Source organism: Phyllobates terribilis, unplaced genomic scaffold (assembly GCF_046119375.1).
Source record: "Phyllobates terribilis strain yellow unplaced genomic scaffold, ASM4611937v1 Scaffold_623__1_contigs__length_954917, whole genome shotgun sequence".
NCBI lineage: Eukaryota > Metazoa > Chordata > Amphibia > Anura > Dendrobatidae > Phyllobates > Phyllobates terribilis.
This window is the reverse complement of record NW_027363383.1, coordinates 231,445-256,448: the sequence shown is the minus strand read 5'-3', so window position 1 is coordinate 256,448 and position 25,004 is coordinate 231,445. Positions and strand designations below refer to the sequence as shown.

Below are 25,004 nucleotides of genomic sequence, written 5' to 3'. Positions count from 1 at the left end.
AGCGGGTCTGGGAATACGGCCCCCAGAGAGGCGGGACGAACAGGCAAGGAGCGTGTTCAGACAGGACAGACAAGATACAGGAACAGGTCTAGGTAATCGGCCCCTAGAAGGCGGGAGGAACAGGCTAGGAGCGTGTTCAGACAGGACAGACAAGATACAGGAACGGGTCTAGGTAATCGGCCCCTAGAAGGCGGGAGGAACAGGCTAGGAGCGTGTTCAGACAGGCCTGGAAATACAGCCTCCAGGATAGGCAGACAAGAGAACACAGACAGGACTCAGTTCAGACACGGGAACTGATACCGCAAGGCAGGAGACATAGACAGGACTCAGTTAAGACACGGGAACTGATACCGCAAGGCAGGAGACATAGACAGGACTCAGTTCAGACACGGGAACTGATACCGCAAGGCAGGAGACAAAGAACGGGACCTGGCACCTACAGAGTGCAAGCACACACTGAATGAAACACTATGCTCAGGCAGGGATTGATTGCCGCAGCTGGGTTATATACCAGGTGACAGACAGCAATAGGCTGAGGACGCACAAGGGGTGTGACCCACAGCAGGTACAAAAAGCAGGAAGTGATCGGGCGCCGCCCTTAAGCAGCAGAAACAGACACAAACAGACAGCATGGAGGGAAGCCAGAGAGACATTCTGGACAGGAGATCAAGTGCGCGCTCTTGCACAGTGGGAGATGGACCACTATGCAAGGACGCCGCCAGGTATGTTACAACAATTCACACCACTGATCACCGGGACGGCAGAGGACGATGATCCTATATGAACTGTGTTGTGTTCAAGTTTCATCACGTTCCAGTGGTTTCCTATCACCTGCAACGCTTCAATGAAAGCTGGTGAACAGGTAATACCTGGCATATGTGTCCTGTATATAAAGGACTGAGTACTGGTTATGGGGCTATATAAAGCAGGGAAGTGTCAAGTTAACCCTTGCTTTACTGACCAAAGACGTCACATCTGTTCCAAAAGTGACACGAGACCAGTGCGGACGACACGGAAGATTCCAGAACTATCCAACGTAAGTCCAGGTGACATCACACAGATATTAAAGCTACATTTCATCCATGGACTTTGTTTTTTCTTATCAATTGACACATGATCTTTCTAATAAAGAATACTGTTTATAGACTGCACAATAATGAATACAATTATGGACTGTACAATATCTACACGCTGTCATTTATTTCAAAGGAGTTTTCATCTAAAGACTGTTATAAAAGAACCAAGAAGAAGACGAGACGACGACCCGATGACATCAGATGATGACGATTGGACCCGCGATTGCTTCGATTTAGATATAGGGAAGTATAATTATACATATTAAATGAATATTAGTCACGGCTTACCATAACATGAATTCACATCATTATATAACAATAATCAGATATTGATATTATTATTATTATTATTATTATGGAAATTTAATAATATTGCCAAGGAAGAAGAAAAGGAAAAAAAATGATTGTTATCCTAATGATAAACCTGTCTTCTTTTGAGGATTTTTCAGTCCTTTTTATCCTCAAAAAGGGGGGAATGTTAAATAATTATTATTCGATAATCATTTTTCTTAAATCTGAGTTCTATGCCTCAGCCATTGTGTCTAGTTGACATGCGCTATTTGTGTGTGTATTTTTGGTTCACTACCATATGTAGAACAGGTGTGCCATACGACCGGCTATAAAAGCCCATGGTACAGAAAGGGGGGGGCTCTCTTGCTCTGCCCACCCCACAAGACACAGAATCTTCATGCTGAGAAGTATCTGACATGTAGGCCTGGACACGTGCTGGACAAAGACATGATTTACCAGCCAGGATCCAAGGAAAGATGGGTGAATCTCAACAATTAAGCTAATTATGGACAAATGGACAATTACTTTATAACTAATTATTGTATGTACCTGCTGCAATCTGATTCTATTTAACCCCTTAATAACATCTGACGTACTAATACACGTCTGTGCCCTGGGACTTAAGAGCCAGACCCGTATTAGTACGTCATGGCGATCGCGCGCGCACACAGGCTGTGCGGGCGCGATCGCCGCCGGGTGTCAGCTGATTGTCACAGCTGACACCCGGTACTATGTGCAGGGAGCGGTCTTGCACCGCTCCCAGCACATTAACCCCCGCGATGCTGCGATCGAAGTCGATCGAAGTCGATCGCGGCATTGCGGGGGCAAGGGGAGGTGATCGCCGATACTCACCTCCTCTTCCGGCTTCCAGCGCAGTCTGCAAAGGCTTCCCGGGTGTTGCCATGACGACCCGATGTCGTCATGACAACATCCGGGTCACCAGAGAGCAGGAAGATTGCTTGGACATGCGCAGTGCATCTCCAAGCAATCTTCACACTGTGCACTTCTGACAGCCTTCATGGCATAGGGATGGTGCTCCATTCCTGTGCCATGCAGGCGATCAGAAAAAAAAAAGTGAAAGTCCCAGAGTGGGACAAAGTAATAAAGTGTATAAACTGTGTGAAAGTGAAAAAAAAAAAAAAAAAATGTGCAAAAATATTATAAAAAAATAAAAAAAATAATACACCAAAAATAAAAATATAATGTACCCAGCAATAAATATTATTATAAAAAAAATAAAAAAAAAACAATAAAAGTACACATATTTGGTATCGCCGCGTCCGGAACAACCTGACCTATAAAACGGTCCCACTAGTTAACCCCTTCAGTGAACACGGTAAAAAAAAAAAAAAAAAAACGAAGCAAAAAACAATGCTTTATCACCATACCTCCAAACAAAAAGTGGAATAACACGCGATCAAAAAGACGCATATAAATAAAAATGATACCGTTGAAAATGTCATCTCGTCCCGCAAAAAACAAGCCGCCATACAGCTCCATCAGCCGAAAAATAAAAAAGTTATAGCTCTCAGAATAAAGCGATACTAAAAAATATTTTTTTCTATAAAATAGCTTTTATTGTGTATAAGCGCCAAAACATAGAAAAATGATACAAATGTGGTACCGCTGTAAACGTACTGACCCGAAGAGTAAAGCTGCCTCATCAATTTTACCACACGCGGAACAGAATAAAAAAAAAAAAAAAAAACAATTCCTGAATTGTTGGTTTTTGTTTATTCTGCCTCCCAAAAATCGGAATAGAAAGCGATCAAAAAATGTCACGTGCCTGAAAATGGCACCAATAACAACGTCAAGTCATCCCGCAAAAAACGAGCCGTCACATGACTGTCTGCCAAAATCTGGAAAAATTATAGCTCTCAAAATATGGCGATGCAAAAACTAGATTTTATAAAAAATGCGTCTTTTAGTGTGTGACAGCTGTCAGTCATAAAAACCCCATATGATTCTGGCATTGCTGTAATCGCACCGACCCGAAGAATAAAGTCGTCTAATCACTTATACCGCACAAGGAACGGCGTCAAAAATAAACTCTTGGGTTAGGATTGGGCTAGGGTTAGGGCTGGGTTTGGGGCTAGGGTTGTGCTGGGGCTAGGGTTGTGCTGGGGCTAGGGTTGTGCTGGGGCTAGGGTTGTGCTGGGGCTAGGGTTGTGCTGGGGCTAGGGTTGTGCTAGGGTTAGGGCTGGGGTTGGGATTTTTTTCAAAAGTAAGAAAAAAAGATAACAATATGGCGACTAGTGTTGAGAGCAAGTGCTTGCTACTTGAGTTTGCATCGGGTGCTCTGGTATGCATTGAGTATCGTGGGTATTTGAGTGACATGCTCGAGTCTCTGCCCCATATGCTTCGCGGCCAAAAAACTTTACGGGGATTGCCTGCCATGCACGAGCGATCCCCGCATGTTTTTTTTGGGTGTCTAATAACCGTGAAACATGCGGAGCAGGGACTCGAGCATGTCACTCGAGCACACGCTGTACATGGTGCATACCTGAGTACCCGATGCAAACTCAAGTAGCGAGCACTTGCGCTCAAGAATAATGACAACTTATTCAATATGATGACCTAATGTAAACAAATAATGTGCCGTACCTCTGGGTTCAAAATGTTCACTATACACCTTAATAAAATCCTTGAGGGGTATAGTTTCCAAAATGGGGACACTTGTGGGGGAGCTCCACTGTTTAGGCACATCACGGGCTCTCCAAACGCGACATGGTGTCCGCTAACAAATTGAATGGAAAATCGGCTCAAATTGTTAGCGGACGCCATGTTGCGTTTGGAGAGCCCCTGTGTGCCCAAACATTGGAGCTCCCCCACAAGTGACCCCATTTTGGAAACTAGACCCCCCAAGGCACCTATCTAGATGCATAGTGAGCACTTGGAACCCCCAGGTGCTTCACAAATTGATTCGTAATAATGAAAAAGTGAAAAAAAAAACACTTTTTCATTTTTATGAATCAATTTGTGAAGCACCTGGGGTTCCAAGTGCTCACTATGAATCTAGATAGGTGCCTTGGGGGGTCTAGTTTCCAAAATGGGGTCACTTGTGGGGGAGCTCCAATGTTTGGGCACACAGGGACTCTCTAAATGCAACATGGTATCCGCTAACAAATTGAATGGAAAATCGGCTCAAATTGTTAGCGGACACCACATTGCATTTGGAGAGCCCCTCTGTGCCCAAACTTTGGAGCTCCCCCACAAGTGACCCCATTTTGGAAACTAGACCCCCCAAGGCACCTTTCTAGATGCATAGTGAGCACTTGGAACCCCCAGGTGCTTCACAAATTGATTCGTAAAAATGAAAAAGTGAAAAAAAAAACACTTTTCCATTTTTATGAATCAATTTGTGAAGCACCTGGGGTTCCAAGTGCTCACTATGAATCTAGATAGGTGCCTTGGGGGGTCTAGTTTCCAAAATGGGGTCACTTGTGGGGGAGCTCCAATGTTTGGGCACACAGGGACTCTCCAAATGCAACATGATATCCGCTAACAAATTGTCGGCTCAAATTGTTAGCGGATATCATGTTGCATTTGGAGAGTCCCTGTGTGCCCAAACATTGGAGCTCCCCCACAAGTGACCCCATTTTGGAAACTAGACCCCCAAGGCACCTATCTAAATGCATAGTGAGCACTTGGAACCCCAGGTGCTTCACAAATTGATTCATAAAAATGAAAAAGTGTTTTTTTTTTCACTTTTTCATTATTACGAATCAATTTGTGAAGCACCTGGGGGTTCCAAGTGCTCACTATGCATCTAGATAGGTGCCTTGGGGGGTCTAGTTTCCAAAATGGGGTCACTTGTGGGGGAGCTCCAATGTTTGGGCACACAGGGACTCTAAATGCAACATGGTATCCGCTAACAAATTGAATGGAAAATCGGCTCAAATTGTTAGCGGACACCACATTGCGTTTGGAGAGCCCCTCTGTGCCCAAACTTTGGAGCTCCCCCACAATTGACCCCATTTTGGAAACTAGACCCCCCAAGGCACCTTTCTAGATGCATAGTGAGCACTTGGAACCCCCAGGTGCTTCACAAATTGATTTGTAAAAATGAAAAAGTGAAAAAAAAAAACACTTTTTCATTTTTATGAATCAATTTGTGAAGCACCTGGGGTTCCAAGTGCTCACTATGAATCTAGATAGGTGCCTTGGGGGGTCTAGTTTCCAAAATGGGGTCACTTGTGGGGGAGCTCCAATGTTTGGGCACACAGGGACTCTCCAAATGCAACATGATATCCGCTAACAAATTGTCGGCTCAAATTGTTAGCGGATATCATGTTGCATTTGGAGAGTCCCTGTGTGCCCAAACATTGGAGCTCCCCCACAAGTGACCCCATTTTGGAAACTAGACCCCCCAATGCACCTATCTAGATGCATAGTGAGCACTTGGAACCCCAGGTGCTTCACAAATTGATTCATAAAAATGAAAAAGTGTTTTTTTTTTCACTTTTTCATTATTACGAATCAATTTGTGAAGCACCTGGGGGTTCCAAGTGCTCACTATGCATCTAGAAAGGTGCCTTGGGGGGTCTAGTTTCCAAAATGGGGTCACTTGTGGGGGAGCTCCAAAGTTTGGGCACAGAGGGGCTCTCCAAACGCAATGTGGCGTCCGCTAACAATTTGAGCCGATTTTCCATTCAATTTGTTAGCGGATACCATGTTGCATTTAGAGAGTCCCTGTGTGCCCAAACATTGGAGCTCCCCCACAAGTGACCCCATTTTGGAAACTAGACCACCCAAGGCGCCTATCTAGATGCATAGTGAGCACTTGGAACCCTCAGGTGCTTCACAAATTGATTCATACAAATGAAAAAGTGTTTTTTTTTTCACTTTTTAATTGTTACGAATCAATTTGTGAAGCACCTGGGGGTTCCAAGTGCTCACTATGCATCTAGATAGGTGCCTTGGGGGGTCTAGTTTCCAAAATGGGGTGACTTGTGGGGGAGCTCCAATGTTTGGGCACACAGGGACTCTCTAAATGCAACATGGTGTCCTCTAACAAATTTAACGGAAAATCGGCTCAAATTGTTAGCGACACCATGTTGCGTTTGGAGAGCCGCTGTGTGCCCAAACATTGGAGCTCCCCCACAAGTGACCCCATTTTGGAAACTAGACCCCCCAAGGCACCTATCTAGATGCATTGTGAGCACTTGGAACCCTCAGGTGCTTCACAAATTGATTCATACAAATGAAAAAGTGTTTTTTTTTTTTCACTTTTTCATTGTTACGAATCAATTTGTGAAGCACCTGGGGGTTCCAAGTGCTCACTATGCATCTAGATAGGTGCCTTGGGGGGTCTAGTTTCCAAAATGGGGTGACTTGTGGGGGAGCTCCAATGTTTGGGCACACAGGGACTCTCTAAATGCAACATGGTGTCCTCTAACAAATTTAACGGAAAATCGGCTCAAATTGTTAGCGACACCATGTTGCGTTTGGAGAGCCGCTGTGTGCCCAAACATTGGAGCTCCCCCACAAGTGACCCCATTTTGGAAACTAGACCCCCCAAGGCACCTATCTAGATGCATTGTGAGCACTTGGAACCCTCAGGTGCTTCACAAATTGATTCATAAAAATGAAAAAGTGTTTTTTTTTTTCACTTTTTCATTGTTACGAATCAATTTGTGAAGCACCTGGGGGTTCCAAGTGCTCACTATGCATCTAGAAAGGTGCCTTGGGGGGTCTAGTTTCCAAAATGGGGTCACTTGTGGGGGAGCTCCAAAGTTTGGGCACACATGGGCTCTCCAAACACAACATGGCGTCCGCTAATTATTCAAGCAAATTTTACAATCAAAAAGTCAAATGGCGCTCCTTCCCTTCCGAGCCCTGCCGTGCGCCCAAACAGTGTTTTTTCCCCAAATATTGGGTATCTGCGTGCCCAGGGGAAATTGCACAACAAATTTTGGGGTCCATTTTTTCTTGTTACCCCTGTGAAAATAAAAAAAATTGGGTCTAAAGTAACATTTTTGTGAAAAAAGTTAAATGTTCATTTTTTTCTTCCACATTCAAAAAATTCCTGTGAAGCACCTGAAGGGTTAATAAAGTTCTTGAATGTGGTTTTGAGCACCTTGAGGAGTGCAGTTTTTAGAATGGTGTCACTTTTGGGTATTTTCTGTCATAAAGACCTCTCAAAGTGACTTCAAATGTGATGTGGTCCCTAAAAAAATGGTTTTGTAAATTTTGTTGGAAAAATGAGAAATCGCTGGTCAACTTTTAACCCTTATAGCTCCCTAACAAAAAAAAATTTTGGTTCCAAAATTGTGCTGATGTAAAGTAGACATGTGGGAAATGTTATTTATTAACTCTTTTGTGTGACATATCGCTCTGATTTCAGGGCTTAAAAATTCAAATTTTGAAAATTGCAAAATTTTCAAAATTTTCGCCAAATTTCCGTTTTTTTCACAAATAAACGCAAGTGATATCGAAGAAATTTTTCCACAATCATGAAGTACAATATGTCACGAAAAAACAATCTCAGAATCAGGGGGATCGGTTGAAGCGTTCCAGAGTAATTACCTCATAAAGTGACAGTGGTCAGAATTGTAAAAATTGGCCCGGTCATTAACGTGCAAACCACCCGCGGGGCTTAAGGGGTTAATGGACAATCCAAGAATAAATAGATACATTTTTTTTATAAGAATATCGTGATATTGATACTTTGCGAAGTCCTCAGTAGAAAAAAATAATACAGAAAGAGTATTATTTTACAGTGTTACAGGGGCCCACTGAGACCCTTTCGCCCAGGGCCCACGAAAACCTGGAGCCGGCCCTGGTTGAAAGCAATGATGGAGGAGGGAGCTTCATGTGACACTCCCTCTCCCATCATTCCTCCTCTGCGTCTGACGCAGCGGCATGATGACGCGCCACGCTGTGTCAGACAGTGGAGCTGGCAGCTGCTGAGGTGATCAGCTGCAGAGACTGAAGCAGCAGGGAACGAGGAGCGGTAAGTATGTATTTATTTATTTATTTATTTTTAAATCAGTGTGTCCTGATAATACTGGAGGACTGGGGCTGCATTTTACCCTATGGTGGGGGACCGCATTTTACTCTTTGGGGGGCTGCACTATACTGCGTACAGGACCATGGGGAGTGCATTATACTGTGTGCAGGACCATGGCGAGTGCATTATACTGTGTGGAGGACCATGGGGTGTGCATTATACTGTGTGGAGGACCATAGGGTGTGCATTATACTGTGTGGAGGACCATAGGGAGTACGTTATACTGTGTGGATGACCATAGGGAGTGTATTATACTGTGTGGAAGACCATAGGGAGTGAACTATACTGCGTGGAAGACCATAGGGAGTTCATTATACTGCGTGGAGGACCATAGGGAGTGCATTTTACTGCATGGAGGACCATAGGGAGTGCATTATACTTAGTGGAAGACCATAGGGAGTGCAATGTACTGTGTGGAGAACCATAGGGAGTTCATTATACTGTGTGGAGAACTGTGGCACCCCAGGGGTCTGGTTTCCACAGTAACAGCAATGTTATGTCTGAGAGCAGGTGGGAGGTCTCTTGGTCAGGAATCCTATGCATGCCACACCTCCTGCCCAGTCCTGGGAGGGGAAGAACTTCCCCTGTATAAACCTGGGGCTGAGGCAGGGTTAGAGGGTTCAGAGGGAGAGTTCAGCCAGGAGGGCTGACAGGGAGCTGTGGCTCCGGCTGGGCCCAGCTCCTGGGCCATGCCAGAAGTAGAGAAGAGAAGCAGCATAGGAAGAAACAACAGGAGCTCTGTGGGAGCAGTGTTACAAAGAGTCAGGGGCTGGCAGCTGCAGAGCTCGCCCTGACTGAGAAGATTTCTTACCGGACCCGGAGTCCGAGGCTGTGGGGACTAACTCCTACCCAGCAGCAGAATCCGTCAGGCAGGGGATTTCAGGTCCTCTGGCCAAGAAACCCGAAGGCACGGTCACACGCATGGGACCAGCACCGCCGTCGTGGAGCGGAAGCTACTAGAAGGCCCCGAGTCACCGGCCATACGGGTGAGCACCACACGGTACACTCAGGGACGTGGGCTACTTATACTCGCTTCTAGCAAGGTAGCCAGAAGAGTATCGTTAGTTTGGGAGGCCTACAACTCCGCCTGGCCAGGGGAGATCCCATCTGCTCAAGGACTGACCAGGCCCCAACCGCTAGCCAGTACTCCGGGAGGGTCTATCTTTGTCACCAGTAAAGACCCTGAACTACACCGCATCGTCTCTGAGTGGTTCCTGCTACCCCCATCATCCACGTCGGCTGCCCTGAGGCCATACCCCTCCCGTTGGGGGTTATACTGTCACGCTGCACAATCCTACCACCGGCCTCAGCGGTCTGCCCTGCAGCAGCAGCTCCTTAGCTGTACTCAACGGGTGGCGTAGTCGTCCAACATCTACCGCTAATACAGCGCCACTTAGTCTGACTCCCTGGGCACGGACCGGGTCACCGCCACGAGACTACAACCCTCAACAGATCCGGCTCCGGGTAAGCTCCCGCGTGTGCAACGCTGCGCGACACAGGCCCAGGGGCGCGTCAGAACTATAGGGAGTTCATTATACTGTGTGGAGGACCTTAGGGAGTGCATTATACTGTGTGGAGGACCTTAGGGAGTGCATTAATCTGCGTGGAGGACCATGGCGAGTGTCTTATACTGTGTGGAGGACCATGGCGAGAGTCTTACACTGTGTGGAGGACCATGGTGAGGATCTTACACTGTGTGCACTTTCTGCTGCTCACGGCACTTTACTAAAACTGTGGATGGATGTTAGCAGAAATAACCATATCAAACCCACTAAAATGTAACGCTAATTCCCAGGTGCCGGTACGTGTGATCCTGATGCGGCACACTGTTGCCACACGTGTGACAAACAGGGACACACGGGACACGGATATCTCTGGTACCGTTTTTTCCTTTCCGGTACTGGAAATATATGGACGTGTGAAACCGGCTTTATAGGGAGTCTGGCCGACTGACAGCGGCTCACCGCTCCTGCAGCTGCACGATCTCGCGACCTAAACACAACAAGGTAAAGGATTGAACTTTATAAAGACACAACGATCAATGACAATGATGTAAATGATTTATCACTTTTTATTAATTCTTCAATACCTTCAATATTTGTCACAGTTGTTAATAGTAAACTAAAATGTTCTATGGAGAAAAAAAAGACAAATGAGGAATAAACCTACACATTATTTCCCATATGACGGAGTATATCTTTTGGGTGTGTTCACAATTGGCTGTTTTTCTGCGGCAATAACACTGCACTTTAAAGTACGAGCTTAGTGAATGAGATTTCTGAAGTCTCATTCACATGCTGCATTTCTTTTCTAGTGTTTTTTGTATTCTGCAGCTTGTCAATCCTTTTAGGGCCGTTGCAGCGTTTTTCACCAATTCAAATGAATGAGAAAAAAAACAATTAAAAACACAGCAAAAACGTGCGTATTTTACTCAGTGTTTTTCCTGCCACCAGTTTGGTTTTTGTTGAGCAAAAAATGCTGCAAAAATGCAGCGTGTGAACATACCCTTATACTGGTTGTGTTCTAACTGGAAATAAAAGAGAACGGTCATGATAACATGGAGATGGATTTTATTCTATGGAGTTTCCACTGTACACATTGCTCGGCAGCATCTGTTTGTGCAGAGTCGCCTCTTGAAGATTCTATCACAAGATTCTATCATGACATCACTGGTGATGCTCGCCCATTATGACATCACAGCTCACAGTCACTACTTCTACAATGTACACAGGGTAGCGGGTGCCATTTTGGCTCCATAGCTAGTTACTGAGCGCACTTACAGTTTCTCACTATGGCCGGATTTTTTCTGGATAATTTTCAGGTACAAGCGCTATGGGGTATTCTTATCAACAATCGCCCTAACATTGTGCTTCTACCACCCGATGGCGTCCTCAGCTTCACTCACCGGCTGGTGGTGCAGCTAGTAAGGAACTGCCTGACCAAATACCAACAAGGTCATCTCACCTCAGAGTATGTGACGGATTTACTTCATAACATCAGGACATTACTACAGCAGGTAAATAGCGGACACTCCGCACAAAACTTCTCCATATAGATAATTGAACCCGTTCTACACCCTAGTGACAAGCATTTTTATTGGTACAATTTCGGCACCATTTTTTTAAAGACACTGTGTCTGCGAATTCACACATAGAGTGTCTTCAATAAAATGCAGCCGGATAGCGTAGTATGCGCACATGCAAACCCCCATAGCCTCCCCACGTCCAGCAGGAGACCCCCATACCCTCCCCACGTCCAGCAGGAGAACCCCATAACCTCCCCACCTCCAGCAGGAGACCCCCATAGCCCCCCCACGTCCAACAGGAGACCCCCATAGCCTCCCCACGTCCAGCAGAAGACCCCCATAGCCTCCCTACGTCCAGCAGGAGACCCCCATAGCCTCCCTACGTCCAGCAGGAGACTCTCATAAACTCCCCACGTCCAGCAAGAGACCCCCATAGCCACCCCACATCCAGCAGGAGACCCTCATAGCCTCCCTACGTCCAGCAGGAGACCCCCATAGCCTCAATGCATCAAGCAGGAGACCCCTATAACCTCCCCACGTTCAGCAGGAGACCCCTATAGCCTCCGCACGTCTAACAGGAGACCCCCATAGTCTCCCCCGGTCCAGCAGGAGACCCTCATAGCCTCCCCACGTCCAGCAGGAGACCCCCATAGCCTCCCCATGTCCATCAGGAGACCCCATAGCCTAAACACGTCCAGCAGGAGACCCCCATAGCCTCCCCACCTCCAACAGGAGACCCCCCATAGTCTCCCCACGTCCAGCAGAAGACCCCCATACCCTCCCCATGTCCAGCAGGAGAACCCCATAACCTCCCCACCTCCAGCAGGAGACCCCCATAGCCTCCCACCTCCAACAGGAGACCCCCATAGCCTCCCCACATCCAGCAGAAGACCCCCATAGCCTCCCTGCATCCAGCAGGAGACCCCCATAGCCTCAATGCATAAAGCAGGAGACCCCTATAACCTACCCACGTCCAGCAGGAGACCCCTATAGCCTCCACACGTCTAGCAGGAGACCCCCATAGTCTCCCCCAGTCCAGCAGGAGACCCTCATAGCCTCCCCACATCCAGCAGGAGACCCCCATAGCCTCCTCACGTCCATCAGGAGACCCCCAGAGCCTCCACACATCCAGCAGGAGACCCCTATTGCCTCAATGCATCGAGCAGGAGACCCCTATAGCCTCCCCACGTCCAGCAGGAAACCCCCATAGCCTCCGTAGGTCTAGCAGGAGACCCCATAGCCTCCCGTGGTCCAGCAGGAGACCCTCATAACCTCCCCACATCCAGCAAGAGACCCCCATAGCCTCCCCACATCCAGCAGGAGACCCTTATAGCCTCAACGCATAGAGCAGGAGACCCCCATAGCCTCCCCATGTCCAGCAGGAGAACCCCATAGCCTCCCCACGTCCAGAAGGAGACCCCTTTAGCCTCCACACATCCAGCAGGAGACCCCATAGCCTCCCCATGTCCAGCAGGAGAACCTCATAGCCTCTGCACATCCAGCAGGAGACCCCCATAGCCTCCCCTGGTCCAGCAGGAGACCCTCATAGCCTCCCCACGTCCAGCAGGAGACCCCCATAGCCTCCACACATCCAGCAGGAGACCCCCATAACCTCCCCACATCCAGCAGGAGACCCCCATAGCCTCCATACATCCAGCAGGAGACCCCCATAGCCTCCCCACATCCAGCAGGACACCCCCATAGCCTCTATACATCCAGCAGGAGACCCCCATAGCCTCCGCATGTCCAGCAGGAGACCCGCATAGCCTCCCCACCTCCAGCAGGAGACCCCCATAGCCTCCATATGACGCGCCCCTGGGCCTGTGTCGCGCAGCGTTGCGCACGCGGGAGCTTACCCGGAGCCGGATCTGTTGAGGGTTGTAGTCTCGTGGCGGTGATCCGGTCCGTGCCCAGGGAGTCAGACTAAGTGGCGCTGTATCAGCGGTAGATGTTGGACGACTACGCCACCCGTTGAGTACAGCTAAGGAGCTGCTGCTGCAGGGCAGACCGCTGAGGCCGGTGGTAGGATTGTGCAGCGTGATAGTATAACCCCCAACGGGAGGGGTATGGCCTCAGGGCAGCCGACGTGGATGATGGGGGTAGCAGGAACCACTCGGAGACGGTACGGTGTAGTTCAGGGTCTTTACTGGTGACAAAGATAGACCCTCCCGGAGTACTGGCTAGCGATTGGGGCCTGGTCAGTCCTTGAGCAGATGGGATCTCCCCTGGCCAGGCGGAGTTGTAGGCCTCCCAAACTAACGATACTCTTCTGGCTACCTTGCTAGAGGCGGGTATAAGTAGCCCACGTCCCTGAGTGTACCGTGTGGTGCTCACCCGTATGGCCGGTGACTCGGGGCCTTCTAGTAGCTTCCGCTCCACGACGGCGGTGCTGGTCCCACGCGTGTGACCGTGCCTTCGGGTTTCTGGGCCAGAGGACCTGCAATCCCCTGCCGGTCGGTTTCTGCTGCTGGATAGGAGTTAGTCCCCACAGCCTCGGACTCCGGGTCCGGTGATAACTTCTCAGTCAGGGCGAGCTCTGCAGCTGCCAGCCCCTGACTCCTTGTAGCACTGCTCCCACAGAGCTCCTGTTGTTTCTTCCTATGCTGCTTCTCTTCTCTACTTCTTCTCTACTCACTAACCCTGCCTCAGCCCTAGGTTTATATAGGGGAAGTTCTTCCCCTCCCAGGACTGGGCAGGAGGTGTGGCATGCATAGGATTCCTGACCAAGAGACCTCCCACCTGCTCTCAGACATAACATTGCTGTTACTGTGGAAACCAGACCCCTGGGGTGCCACACATACATCCAGCAGGAGACCCCCATAGCCTCCACACGTCCAGCAGGAGACCCCCATAGCCTCCGCACATCCAGCAGGAGACCCCCATAGCCTCCCCACATCCAGCAGGAGACCCCCATATCCTCTGCATGTCCAGCAGGAGACTCCCATAGCCTCTGCACGTCCAGCAGGAGACTCCCATAGACTTCTCACGTCCAGCAGGAGACCCTCATAGCCTCCACACGTCCAGCAGGAGACCCCCATAGCCTCAATGCATTGAGCAAGATACCGCATAACCTCCCCATGTACAGCAGTAGAACCCCATAAACTCCTCATGTCCAGCAGGAGACCCCCATAGCCTCGCAACATCCAGTAGAAGACTCCTATAGCCTCCCCACGTCCAGCAGGAGACCCCATAGCCTCTGCACGTCCAGCAGCAGACCCCCATAGACTCCCCACGTCCAGCAGGAGACCTCCATAGCCTCCACCCCTCCAGCAGGAGACCCCCTTAGCATCCGCATGTCCAGCAAGAGACCCCGATAGCCTCCCCACGTCCAGCAGAAGACCCCCATAGCATTCGCACGTCTAGCAGGAGACCCCCATAGCCTTCCCCGGTCCAGCAGGAGACCCTCAAAGCCTCCCCACGTCCAGCAGGAGACCCCCATAGCCTCCCCACGTCCAGCAGGAAACCCCCATAGCCTCCCCACGTCCAGCAGGAAACCCCCATAGCCTCTGCACGTCCAGCAGGAGACTCCCATAGACTCCCCATGTCCAGCAAGAGACCCCCATAACCACCCCACATCCAGCAGGAGACCCTCATAGCCTCAACGCATCGAGCAGGAGACCCCCATGGCCTCCCTACGTCCAGCAGGAGACCCCCATAGCCTCCGCACGTCCTGCAGGAGACCCCCATAGCCTCTGCACGTCCAGCAGGAGACCCCCATAGCCTCCGCACGTCCAGCAGGAGACCCCCATAGCCTCCGCATGTCCAGCAGGAGACCCTCATAGCCTCCGCATGTCCAGCAGCAGACCGCCATAGCCTCCTCACGTCCAGCAGGAGACCCCTATAGCCTCTGCATGTCCATCAGGAGACCCCCATAGCCTCTGCATGTCCATCAGGAGACCCCCATAGCCTCCGCACATCCAGCAGGAGACCCCTATAGCCTCCCCACGTCCAGCAGGAGACCTTCATTGCCTCCCCACGTCCAGCAGGAGACCTCCATACAGAGGCGTACATAGGAATCATGGGGCCCCATAGCAGAAGCGCTAAATGGAGCCCCTCCAAAAAAGTGAAAATTGTCGGGGGTCAAGGAAGAGCATATCTCATAACTTTCCAGCCTTTACACAGTAATTTTTCTCCTGCTGAAGTCCTAGATTCTTCTTTTATTTCCCCATAAGGTATGATGCCAACAACAGTGCCCCCCCTAAACACAGTATGTTACCCCCATGGTGAATTCCTCCACATGCACAGTATAATGACTCTACCGTACCCCACCTCAACTCTCAAGGCAAAGTATGGTGACTCCAACACAGTATGATCCCCCAACTGTGACCCCCACACAGCCCTCCATGTAGTATAATGGCCCCACACCTCTCCACACAGTATAATGCACTCGCCATGGTACTCCACACAGTATAATGCACTCGCCATGGTCCTCCACACAGTATAATGCACTCGCCATGGTCCTCCACACAGTATAATGCACTCCCTATGGTCCTCCACGCAGTATAATGCACTCCCAATGGTCCTCCACACAGTATAATGCACTCCCTATGGTCCTCCACACAGTATAATGCACTCCCTATGGTCCTCCACACAGTATAAGATATTCTTCATACAGAATACTGGCCCCCATATAGTCCTCTCCATACAGTATACTGGCCTGCATATAGTCCTCCATACAGTGTACTGGCCCCCATATAGTCCTCCATACAGTATACCGGCCTCCTTATAGTCCTCTATAGAGAATACTGGCCTCATATAGTCCTCCACACAGTGTATGGGTCCCAATATAGCCCTCCATACAGTGTATTGGCCCCCATATAGTCCTCCATACAGTATACTGGCCCCCATATAGTCCTCCATACAGAATACTGGCCCCCATAGAGAATACTGGCCCCCATATAGTCCTCCATACAGTGTACTTCCCCCATATAGTCCCATATAGTCCTCAATACAGTATACTGGCCCTCATATAGTCCTCCACACAGTGTATGGGCCCCCATATAGTCCTCCCTACAGAATACTGGCCCCCATATAGTCCTCCCTACAGAATACTGGCCCCCATATAGTCATCCATACAGTATACTGCCCCTCATATAGTCCTCCACACAGTGTATGGGCCCCCATATAGTCCTCCATACAGTGTACGAGCCCTTATATAGTGTATGGGCCCCAGGCCTCCATACATTAAAAAAAAAAAAAATTACATACTCACCTTACCTCACCTGCTGCCGCTGCTCTGCTCTGGACTCCTCAGCGTCGCTGTCTTCCCGCTCTGCACTGTGACTGCTCAGCAGAGGGTGTGGTGGAAAGACGTCATCCCACCCTCTAACCTGAGACGTCACAGCACAGGACGCGGAAGACACCGGAGCTGCGGAGGCACGGGGAGAGGTAAGTATTGTGCCGGGGCCCTGAGCGGAGCGGGGCCCCCCGCCTGCTCAGGGACCCGGCACTTGCCCGGGTGCTAACGCCGGGCCTGGGAGCGGAGCCTGTTGCAAGGGCCCCGCTGCGGGGCATACACGGTGCAGGCGACTGCTATGGGCCCCCCCCCCCGGCTCACGGGCCCCATAGCAGTGGCGTGGCCTGCCGCCATTGGCGGTACGCCACTGCCTCCATAGCCTCCCCACTTTTAGCAGGAGACCCTCCATAGCCATGATGAAATGACGCATACCTCTATTTCTGGCACCACACTCCTCCTCCATCCCCATCCGCCTCCCGGTCTGGATGTGTTCTTCTATCTGCGGCCACATTGTGCAGGTACAGTGCGCTTGCGCAGTCTATAGAGGCTTCGGAAAGAAGGACCCATCCCTGGTTATATTATAGATAATGGTGGGATAGAAGTTTCTTTCCTCCAATATAAAACACGATGAGTCCCCAGAGTTATTGTATCTGCAGAGAGGAGCAAATGTCACATACAATGGCGGCCTCCTCCATTGTGACCTTTCTCATCTCAAAATTTTCCTTTTTGTTTCTTTTCCTCTTTTTAGGCTGAAGAAAGATCTCAATATGGAGATTTGGCTTTTATTAAAGACCTGGCCGAAAAAGTCCTGTGTGTACTGGAGCGTCCGGCTCGCTCATTGGAACGCCTGGTAAGGAGCCGTCATCTTCTCTAGCACACGTCTGATTTGTACAGTTACAATTGGCTGCATCTGTAAATGCAGGTTTAGTCCTTCCTGATTTATCTATGTGATGATTTAGTGTAAGGTTCCACATGTTAATTATATATATTATATCTACCAGGAAACAGCAGAAGGCGACACCAAAGACGAGCAAAATCTAATCCCGGGACTGAACAGCAATCTGACTACAGGTAAGCCGATCACCCGACCTCCTACAAGAAATATCCAGATATTATACAGAACAGGGAATAATCTTACATTTACTCTGTATATTCTGTGTAATGGGAACCTGTCAGCACAATTTTGCATATTGTGGTATGACTGTACTGGCCATTTCTCTGTAATAATTTTTTGCAGAAATCCAATGTCTCAGTCAAGGGAAATCTAATGTAGAAGCCGTATACAAATCAGCATGGAAGTGCACTGGGGGCGTGGAAGAAGAAATCCATACTGTGACACGCCCCCAGTGCACTTCCAGGATAATCTGCATATGGCTCCTACGCTTCAGCTCTCTTACCATCACTCACATGTACAGCGAGGGTGGGGGGGTCCTCATTCATGTGATGATTGGGGGGTCCTTCATCATTTCCATTACATTTATTCATGGATGCGCCGTACGTTCACATATTTGGAATCCCTATATAATAAGTATTATTCCCATTTACAGACATCTTGTCATGTCTGAGTTATATTGTTGTAATATATATGTAGGATTAATATCGTCTAATACATTTTATTTCTTCATAATTTTTTCACTCTTTTAGAAACAACTGTGTTGGCGGATGCTGACAGTAGAATCTGTGAGATCCCGGAGATCCAACAATCTGACGGTGTAAGTATCATGGAGAGAGATGACGGTGTATCACCAGATTATGGGGTGGGAATGACACCTCCAGTATTGTCTCCCATATAACCATGGGATGTCTCTATTCTAAGAGGAGATGACAGAAGGGAGACGTTTTTGCATCTGGAGCTTTTTTCCAGCAGCTTCTATATCTTTATATAATTTCTTATTCTTTTATAGAGCGTGATCAAATCATTGACCCCGTCAAGACAGCCGCATAAGAGCGACTATGGGACATCCAAACTGATCAGCAGTGGAAGTTTTGGGTGAGTTTTCTGTTGGCATAATCCACATTTCTCAAGGTTCCCAATGACAATGCTCCAGACTCTGTGCTCTTCCCTTCAGTGTTATCATAGGGAAATTATATGATCTGTAGGAAAACAAACTATTAAGGAAAGGGATTAAAATAGAATAATATATTACACCTGCCTGTCCTAGACCCTCATCTGTTCTTACACTGCCACCCCCATCAGAGCTTCCCGATCCTCCGCACCGGTCTGTTCTTTTCGGGATCCATTAGCGAACTGATAAGAGTAATTGGCAACACATGGTCAAGTGAGGGGGTGACACGAAATTTCATCAATGACATCTGCACCCCCCAACCTCCACCATGACCATGTGAGTCTACTCCCTGGTCTCAGCAATAAAGACTGGCACAGAGGACAAGTGGCTATAATGGGTTTCATTTTTTGTAACTCCTTCGCTCCCCTCCATTTATTATGTTGTTATGTCTTGGGGTATGCGGGAGCATAATTAACGTCATGTTATGGCAATTGGACCACTTTTAATTTGGACCAACTTTTATTTGCACTGAATCGTATCTACTGGTCTAATGTAGTGAATCTGCCCAAGAATAATTTCAGTAGATTCTCTCATCTGTAATGTGACCTGGGTGAGGGCTCCGGCGGACGTGGCATTGTGGACACCTCCCATAGGTGATCTATGTAGTGATCTTTTATCAAATTCTAGACATGGACTTCCAGTGACGGACAGACTTCTAGCATTAAACATTAGTACAAAACATTATATAATGACTTCTATAGATGTTCTTGTAGTAAAGATTCATTCTAACCATTGATTCTCTTTCTCTCCAGTGCCGTCTACTTAGCGCACCATAAAGACTCACACCAGATCTTTGCTTTGAAGAAAATGTTCAAGCGAAACCTGAACACTCCAAAAAGAGTGGCATTGGCCTTTCTGGAGAGGGACATCCTAACATTCGCTGATTGTCCCTTCGTGGTCTCCATGCTCTGCTCCTTTCCAACAAAATCTCACCTGTGTATGGTCATGGAGTATGTAGGAGGTAGGACATGTATATTGTAGTATATTCAGCCCATGTCTGCTTACATCTTATCACTGCTCTTATAATTAGGATAATTAGGACAGTTACATCCTCACAGTGCGTTTACTGTAGGTTTTCTATTACCAAGATGCCTGGAAATTCATTGATCTGTGTGCAGCAGTGCTATGGTGCCAGTGAGTCAGATCGGGCCTGGCACCGCTCGGCACTGGGCCCCATTCCACCACCTGTCATCACAATTTCAGTGGTATTCACATTGTCAGAATATGAATACCGATGAAAACAATGGTGGATCAGGGAGCCAAAGGTTCCTAAATCCACCATTCAGCCTCCGCAGATGGGTCCGAGACTCCGTGTACTGCAGGTTCTTCGATGTCGCCACAATATTGCATCTGTAGTGTGGAGTCTCAGTACTTACACTGCACAGGTGGGGCTGGTGGGGGCCATAACACTGAGTGATGGGGCAGGTGGAGACCATATGCTGAGTAGTAGGGCTGGTTGGGGCCATAATACTGAGTGGTGAGGCTGGTGAGGGCGATAATTCTAAATGGTGAGGCTGATGGGGGCCATAACACTAAGTAGTGGTGGGGGCCATAATACTGAGAGGTAGGGCTGGTGGGGGCTATAGTACTGAATGGTGGGGCTGGTGGGTGCCTTACTACTAAGTGGTGGGGCTGGTGGGGGCCATAACACTGAGTGGTGGGGCTAATAAGGGTCATAATTCTGAGTAGTGGGGTTGGTGAGAGCGATAATACTGAGTGTTGATACTGGTGGGGGCCATAATACTGAGAGGTGGGGCTGGTGGAGGTGGTAGTACTGAGTGGTGGGTGCCTTACTACTAAGTGGTGGGGCTGGTAGGGGCCGTAACAATGAGTGGTGGGGCTGGTGAGGGCCATAATACTGAGTGTTGAGGCTGGTGGGGGCCATAATACTGAGTAGTGGGGCTATTGTGTGCCTTACTACTAAGTGGAGGGACTGTTGGGGGCAATAACACTGAGTGGTGGGGCTGCTGAGGGCCATAATACTGAGTGGTGGGGCTGGTGAGAGCAATTATACTTAGTTGTTGGGCTGGTGGGGGCATAATACTGAGTTGCGAGATTGGTGGAAGCCATAATACTGAGAATTGAGGGTTGTGGGTACCATAATACTGAATGGTGTGCCGTGTGAGGGGCTATAGGGGACTGTGAATGCCGCTATATTGAGTTGGTGACTGTACATGCCCCTACACCCCCTGGGCGTCCTCATATTGAATGGTGTGCAGTGGGGGTCCTTATTCTGTGTGGGGATCCTAATTCTGTTTGATTGGCTTTGGGGGCCATCATACTGAGTGGGCAGTGGTGGAGACCATTATATTGTCTGAGGGGCTATGGGGGCCATTATATTAAGTAGGGGGGGCTGTGGGCGCCATTATACTGAGTAGGGGGCTGTGACTGGCCTCATACTGAGTGGGGACATTATAGACAGGTGCTACATTATATCTGTAAGGTGAAACTGGATTAAGATTTCACTGTGGGGATATCTAACTCAGTCTGTGGGTGGGGGCATTTTTGGGAGCATCATATGCTAAAATGGCTATAAAAGGTGTATTGCTGTTGAGAACATCGATTGACTTCAGTAAGGGTTTTTTTTGAAGGGGCGTGCAGTTAGAACTTTTGCTATGGGGCCCTGAGATTTCTCTGTACGCCACAGTCTGTGTGATCTCCCTGTAAGTCCGCACTGAGCATGTCAGTATCTCCAGCTATAGACGAGATGTGACATCACTTTATGTTATTAGTTACATGGAGGACATTTCTCCATCGATTCAGACTAATATTATGTGCACTATACATTATATCTGTTTATATTCTCTCCTATCCCAATGTCTCTGCTCACTTCCCATTATACATCATGGTGATCTGCTGTATAAACCACTCACCGGTCACATTTCCTTTTTATTCTATAGGTGGTGACTGTGAGACCCTCCTAAGCACCAGGGGTCCTCTATCTGTCCCCTTGGCCCGCTTATACTTTGGAGAAGCGGTTCTTGCTGTGGAATACCTCCATAGCTACGGTGTGGTGCACAGAGACCTGAAGCCGGATAAGTAAGTGCCCCTCGTAGTATAATAAAGGGGGGAAGTTATCATTTATCATACGGTCTGTGAGGCTAAAACCATCTTCTCTTTCACAGCCTCCTGATTACATCTGCTGGACACATAAAAGTTACCGATTTTGGGATTTCAAAAGTTGGTGTCATGATACCAAAAACCAACACCTACAAGGAATTAGCGGAGGACATCACCAGGGAGTTCCTGGACCGTGAGGTGGGTAACACTTACAGGAATTTAGCTTGTTCTTTACAAATCTCCAAGGACCAAAGCAAAGAAAGTCCTTAAATATAACTTTTAATAGATACATTTAAAAGCACCCATATCAATATATAAAGACAAAATCCATAAAATGTGGCGGCAGCAGTATTCTCCGATCGGGGTGTATTTATCTCCCGCGTCTGTCCACTGACTCATTGTGGCTATCTCCTAATATGATCCCCTGATGAACCCCAAATTAGGAGGGGGAGAAACGTGTTGGGACAATTTACAGATAAGTCCTCTGGTTACTGCTGACTAAAATGCTTTTTTGGCAACTTTTTTTGTAATTCGCACACTGGATAATGCTCTGTCCCAACATTTGGACGTGTCCTGTGTAGATCAGTCCTGATTATAGATTAGCCAGGGGGATTTTGAGGTTGTCTATATATACCGTCTGTCCTAGACTATTATCTTCATGCTCAATGTCATTATATAGGTGACTTGTTACTACTTTGGACATATTTATGTTCCTATGTTTACCGTTAATTGAGCACACGTGCTTTTATAATATTGTTCTTGTTGCCCGTAATTGCCAGCACTAATGTACTTTATGTATCTATAATAGGCTTCTGAATGATGGTTTATATATCATACTGAATTGTGTATAGATTGGTGCATTTGATATCCTATCTGTACTAGTGGAACTACATTATATCAGCTTCCCTGTTTCCATATAATTGATACATTGAATATTGCCTTTTTTTCATTCAGCATGTTAGCAGCAACATGACTGTCTGCCTTTCATCATTATCTGTATATGTGTATGTCTGTCTAGGGGTGGATAGCGTCACGGAGGGAGTGCCGATGTGGAGGGGGGCGCCAAACCGATTAGCTAGGGTGTCAACCTCCACTGGCAGGCGGGATCTCAGCCCATTTGGGATCTCTAGGGCAAGCCTGCATGTCAATTATCCTACGTTTATCCCACTACCCATATATTGTACATTTTATGCATTTTGTCTTCATATATTGATATGGGTGCTTTTAAATGTAGCTATTAAAGATTATATTTTAAGGGGTTTTCTTTGTTTTGCTTTGGTATTTGGTTAACTAATATACCCCATCTGTTCACCTTGCCTTTGGCATATGTTTTTTTTTCTTTACAAATCTCATCACACTATTGTGTCTTCTCTACATTCTTCATTTCTAGAGAACGTTTCCATTGATATTTTATCTTTTGTCATTGTGTTTTTATGGCGAGAACGTGTTATAATAACCATTTTATCATTTTCATCTCTATCTTCTGTTTTCCAGTTATGTGGCACCCCATATTACATCGCCCCAGAGGTCATCCTGAAAGAAGGCTATGGAAGACCTGTTGACTGGTGGTCAATGGGGATAATCCTACATAAATTTCTCACGGGATCTGTACCATTTGATGGAGATTCTGTAGCTGAGCTTTATGACAGGATTGTCATTGGTAAGTGGAATGATCCGACCATTGCTTTGATCAGTTACATTGGTTTAGGTGTTTACTTTGCTTTACCTTACAGTCCAGTAAAGAGATTTTATTTTCTGTATAACAGGTGACATAATTTGGGATTGTAATTCCGCTCCTACTCCCAATGCACAGAACCTGATTACTGAGCTGCTCAGAACAAATCCTGCAGATAGACTTGGGACAGGTAAGAGATATAATACTATTCATATTAGTATTAATATTCACCTATCACACTTATCACTCATGTCCTTGAGGATCAACACTTCTCTATCAGATTGTCCATTTCTAGTTCTCCACACTATGACTTTCAGTCTTCTTCCTTCATGTTGACTCAGTTATGTCATTAATTCAGATTAAGTTAAACTGTTCAGATGTGAAGCAATCTCTGACAATGTCCACATCACTTTTGTTTTGTTCTTTTTCCAGGAGGATCACTTGAGATCAAGAGTCATCCATTCCTGAGTGACTTAGATTTTAACAACCTTCTAAGTCAGAAGCCAGAGTACATTCCTCAGCTTGCCTCAGATGTGGACAACAGCTTATTTATCGGTAAGTAGAAGAAGACATCATCTAGACTAAGCGGCTGTTTGTCTTGTCTTCCATAAAATGTAATAATCAGTACCCACTAATATTGTGATAAATGACGCCTGTTTTATACTAACAACCTCTAATAATACTTCATTACTTTTGTAGATCACTCTGAAATAGACCATTCGGTCTCAGAGGATGAGGAGGGTACAAGTGTGAACAATGAGAACCTTGACTTCCAAAATTTTACATCTTCTTCTGAAAGGCTTTCTAAAGTAAGTACCGTATGTGCGCAATAAATCCAAAATATGTGAAACAAAAAAGACCTCTAAAAGTAAAAAAAAAGTATTTCATATCTTGTTTTTGTCCATGTTTAGCTCTGTACCATCACTACCAGAAAGATGAATGATGAGGACCAGAAGTCTCCTCCAGAGTGTACGCCAGCAACCAATACAAATATCTCAGAAATGTGAGTAGATTATGGGGTCATTAATGGGAGTTCCAGGCTGATATATATGCACAACACATAATATAGGACATAAATACCATAATATCAAATTCAGCCTCAATGATTAGCGGTCATTGTGCTTTTGGCTTCAGAAACCGTTGGTGATAATAGCCCATAATTGCAGCCATTCACACGTATTAGAGCTGCCCATACTGTAGGAGAGATGTAGTATTACATGCCAGCCATTATTGCTAGTTGTTTTTCGCTCTGATCCATAGAAGGTAGATTGGAGCATAAAACCTTCCTCACTATGACTGTCATATGTCCTATTAGGCCCTCTAGTCGGTGTTCTTCTAGTGAGACCACCCCTTTTATTCTGCATTGACTTGTGATTTACATGTTTTTCTTAAATCATAGAATGGGAGAGTTGGAAGTTACCTCCTGGGTCTTCTGGTCCGACCCCCTGATTCTTCCTGACAGGCAGAAAGAATCGCTTTCTGAATCTGATAGCGACAATGCTATAAACAGCTTGCCCTCCTCGTCCCCATCATCAGGTATGTATGTACAGCATCAAAAGGTGA

The 25,004-nt window shown here is 47.3% G+C and overlaps 1 protein-coding gene across 1 annotated transcript; it reads left to right on the top strand.

Moving 5' to 3' along the window:
• The first annotated feature begins 22,735 nt into the window (after positions 1-22,735).
• Positions 22,736-24,448, top strand: LOC141233752 (microtubule-associated serine/threonine-protein kinase 3-like). Its single transcript, XM_073667941.1, has 6 exons — positions 22,736-22,762; positions 23,261-23,426; positions 23,533-23,631; positions 23,874-23,996; positions 24,141-24,250; positions 24,353-24,448. Exons 1-6 carry the CDS (start codon positions 22,736-22,738, stop codon positions 24,446-24,448), a joined length of 621 nt encoding a protein of 206 aa, XP_073524042.1.
• Positions 24,449-25,004: the final 556 nt, after the last annotated feature.

What these genes read in the sequence shown, in the direction of transcription:
- LOC141233752 (XM_073667941.1), top strand. Translation starts at nt 22,736, where the DNA reads ATGACTGTCTGCCTTTCATCATTATCT. An exon ending in TGCAGATAGACTTGGGACAG is followed by an intron (nt 23,632 to 23,873) that starts GTAAGAGATATA and finishes TTCTTTTTCCAG; the next exon opens with GAGGATCACTTGAGATCAAG. An exon ending in CTTCTGAAAGGCTTTCTAAA is followed by an intron (nt 24,251 to 24,352) that starts GTAAGTACCGTA and finishes GTCCATGTTTAG; the next exon opens with CTCTGTACCATCACTACCAG.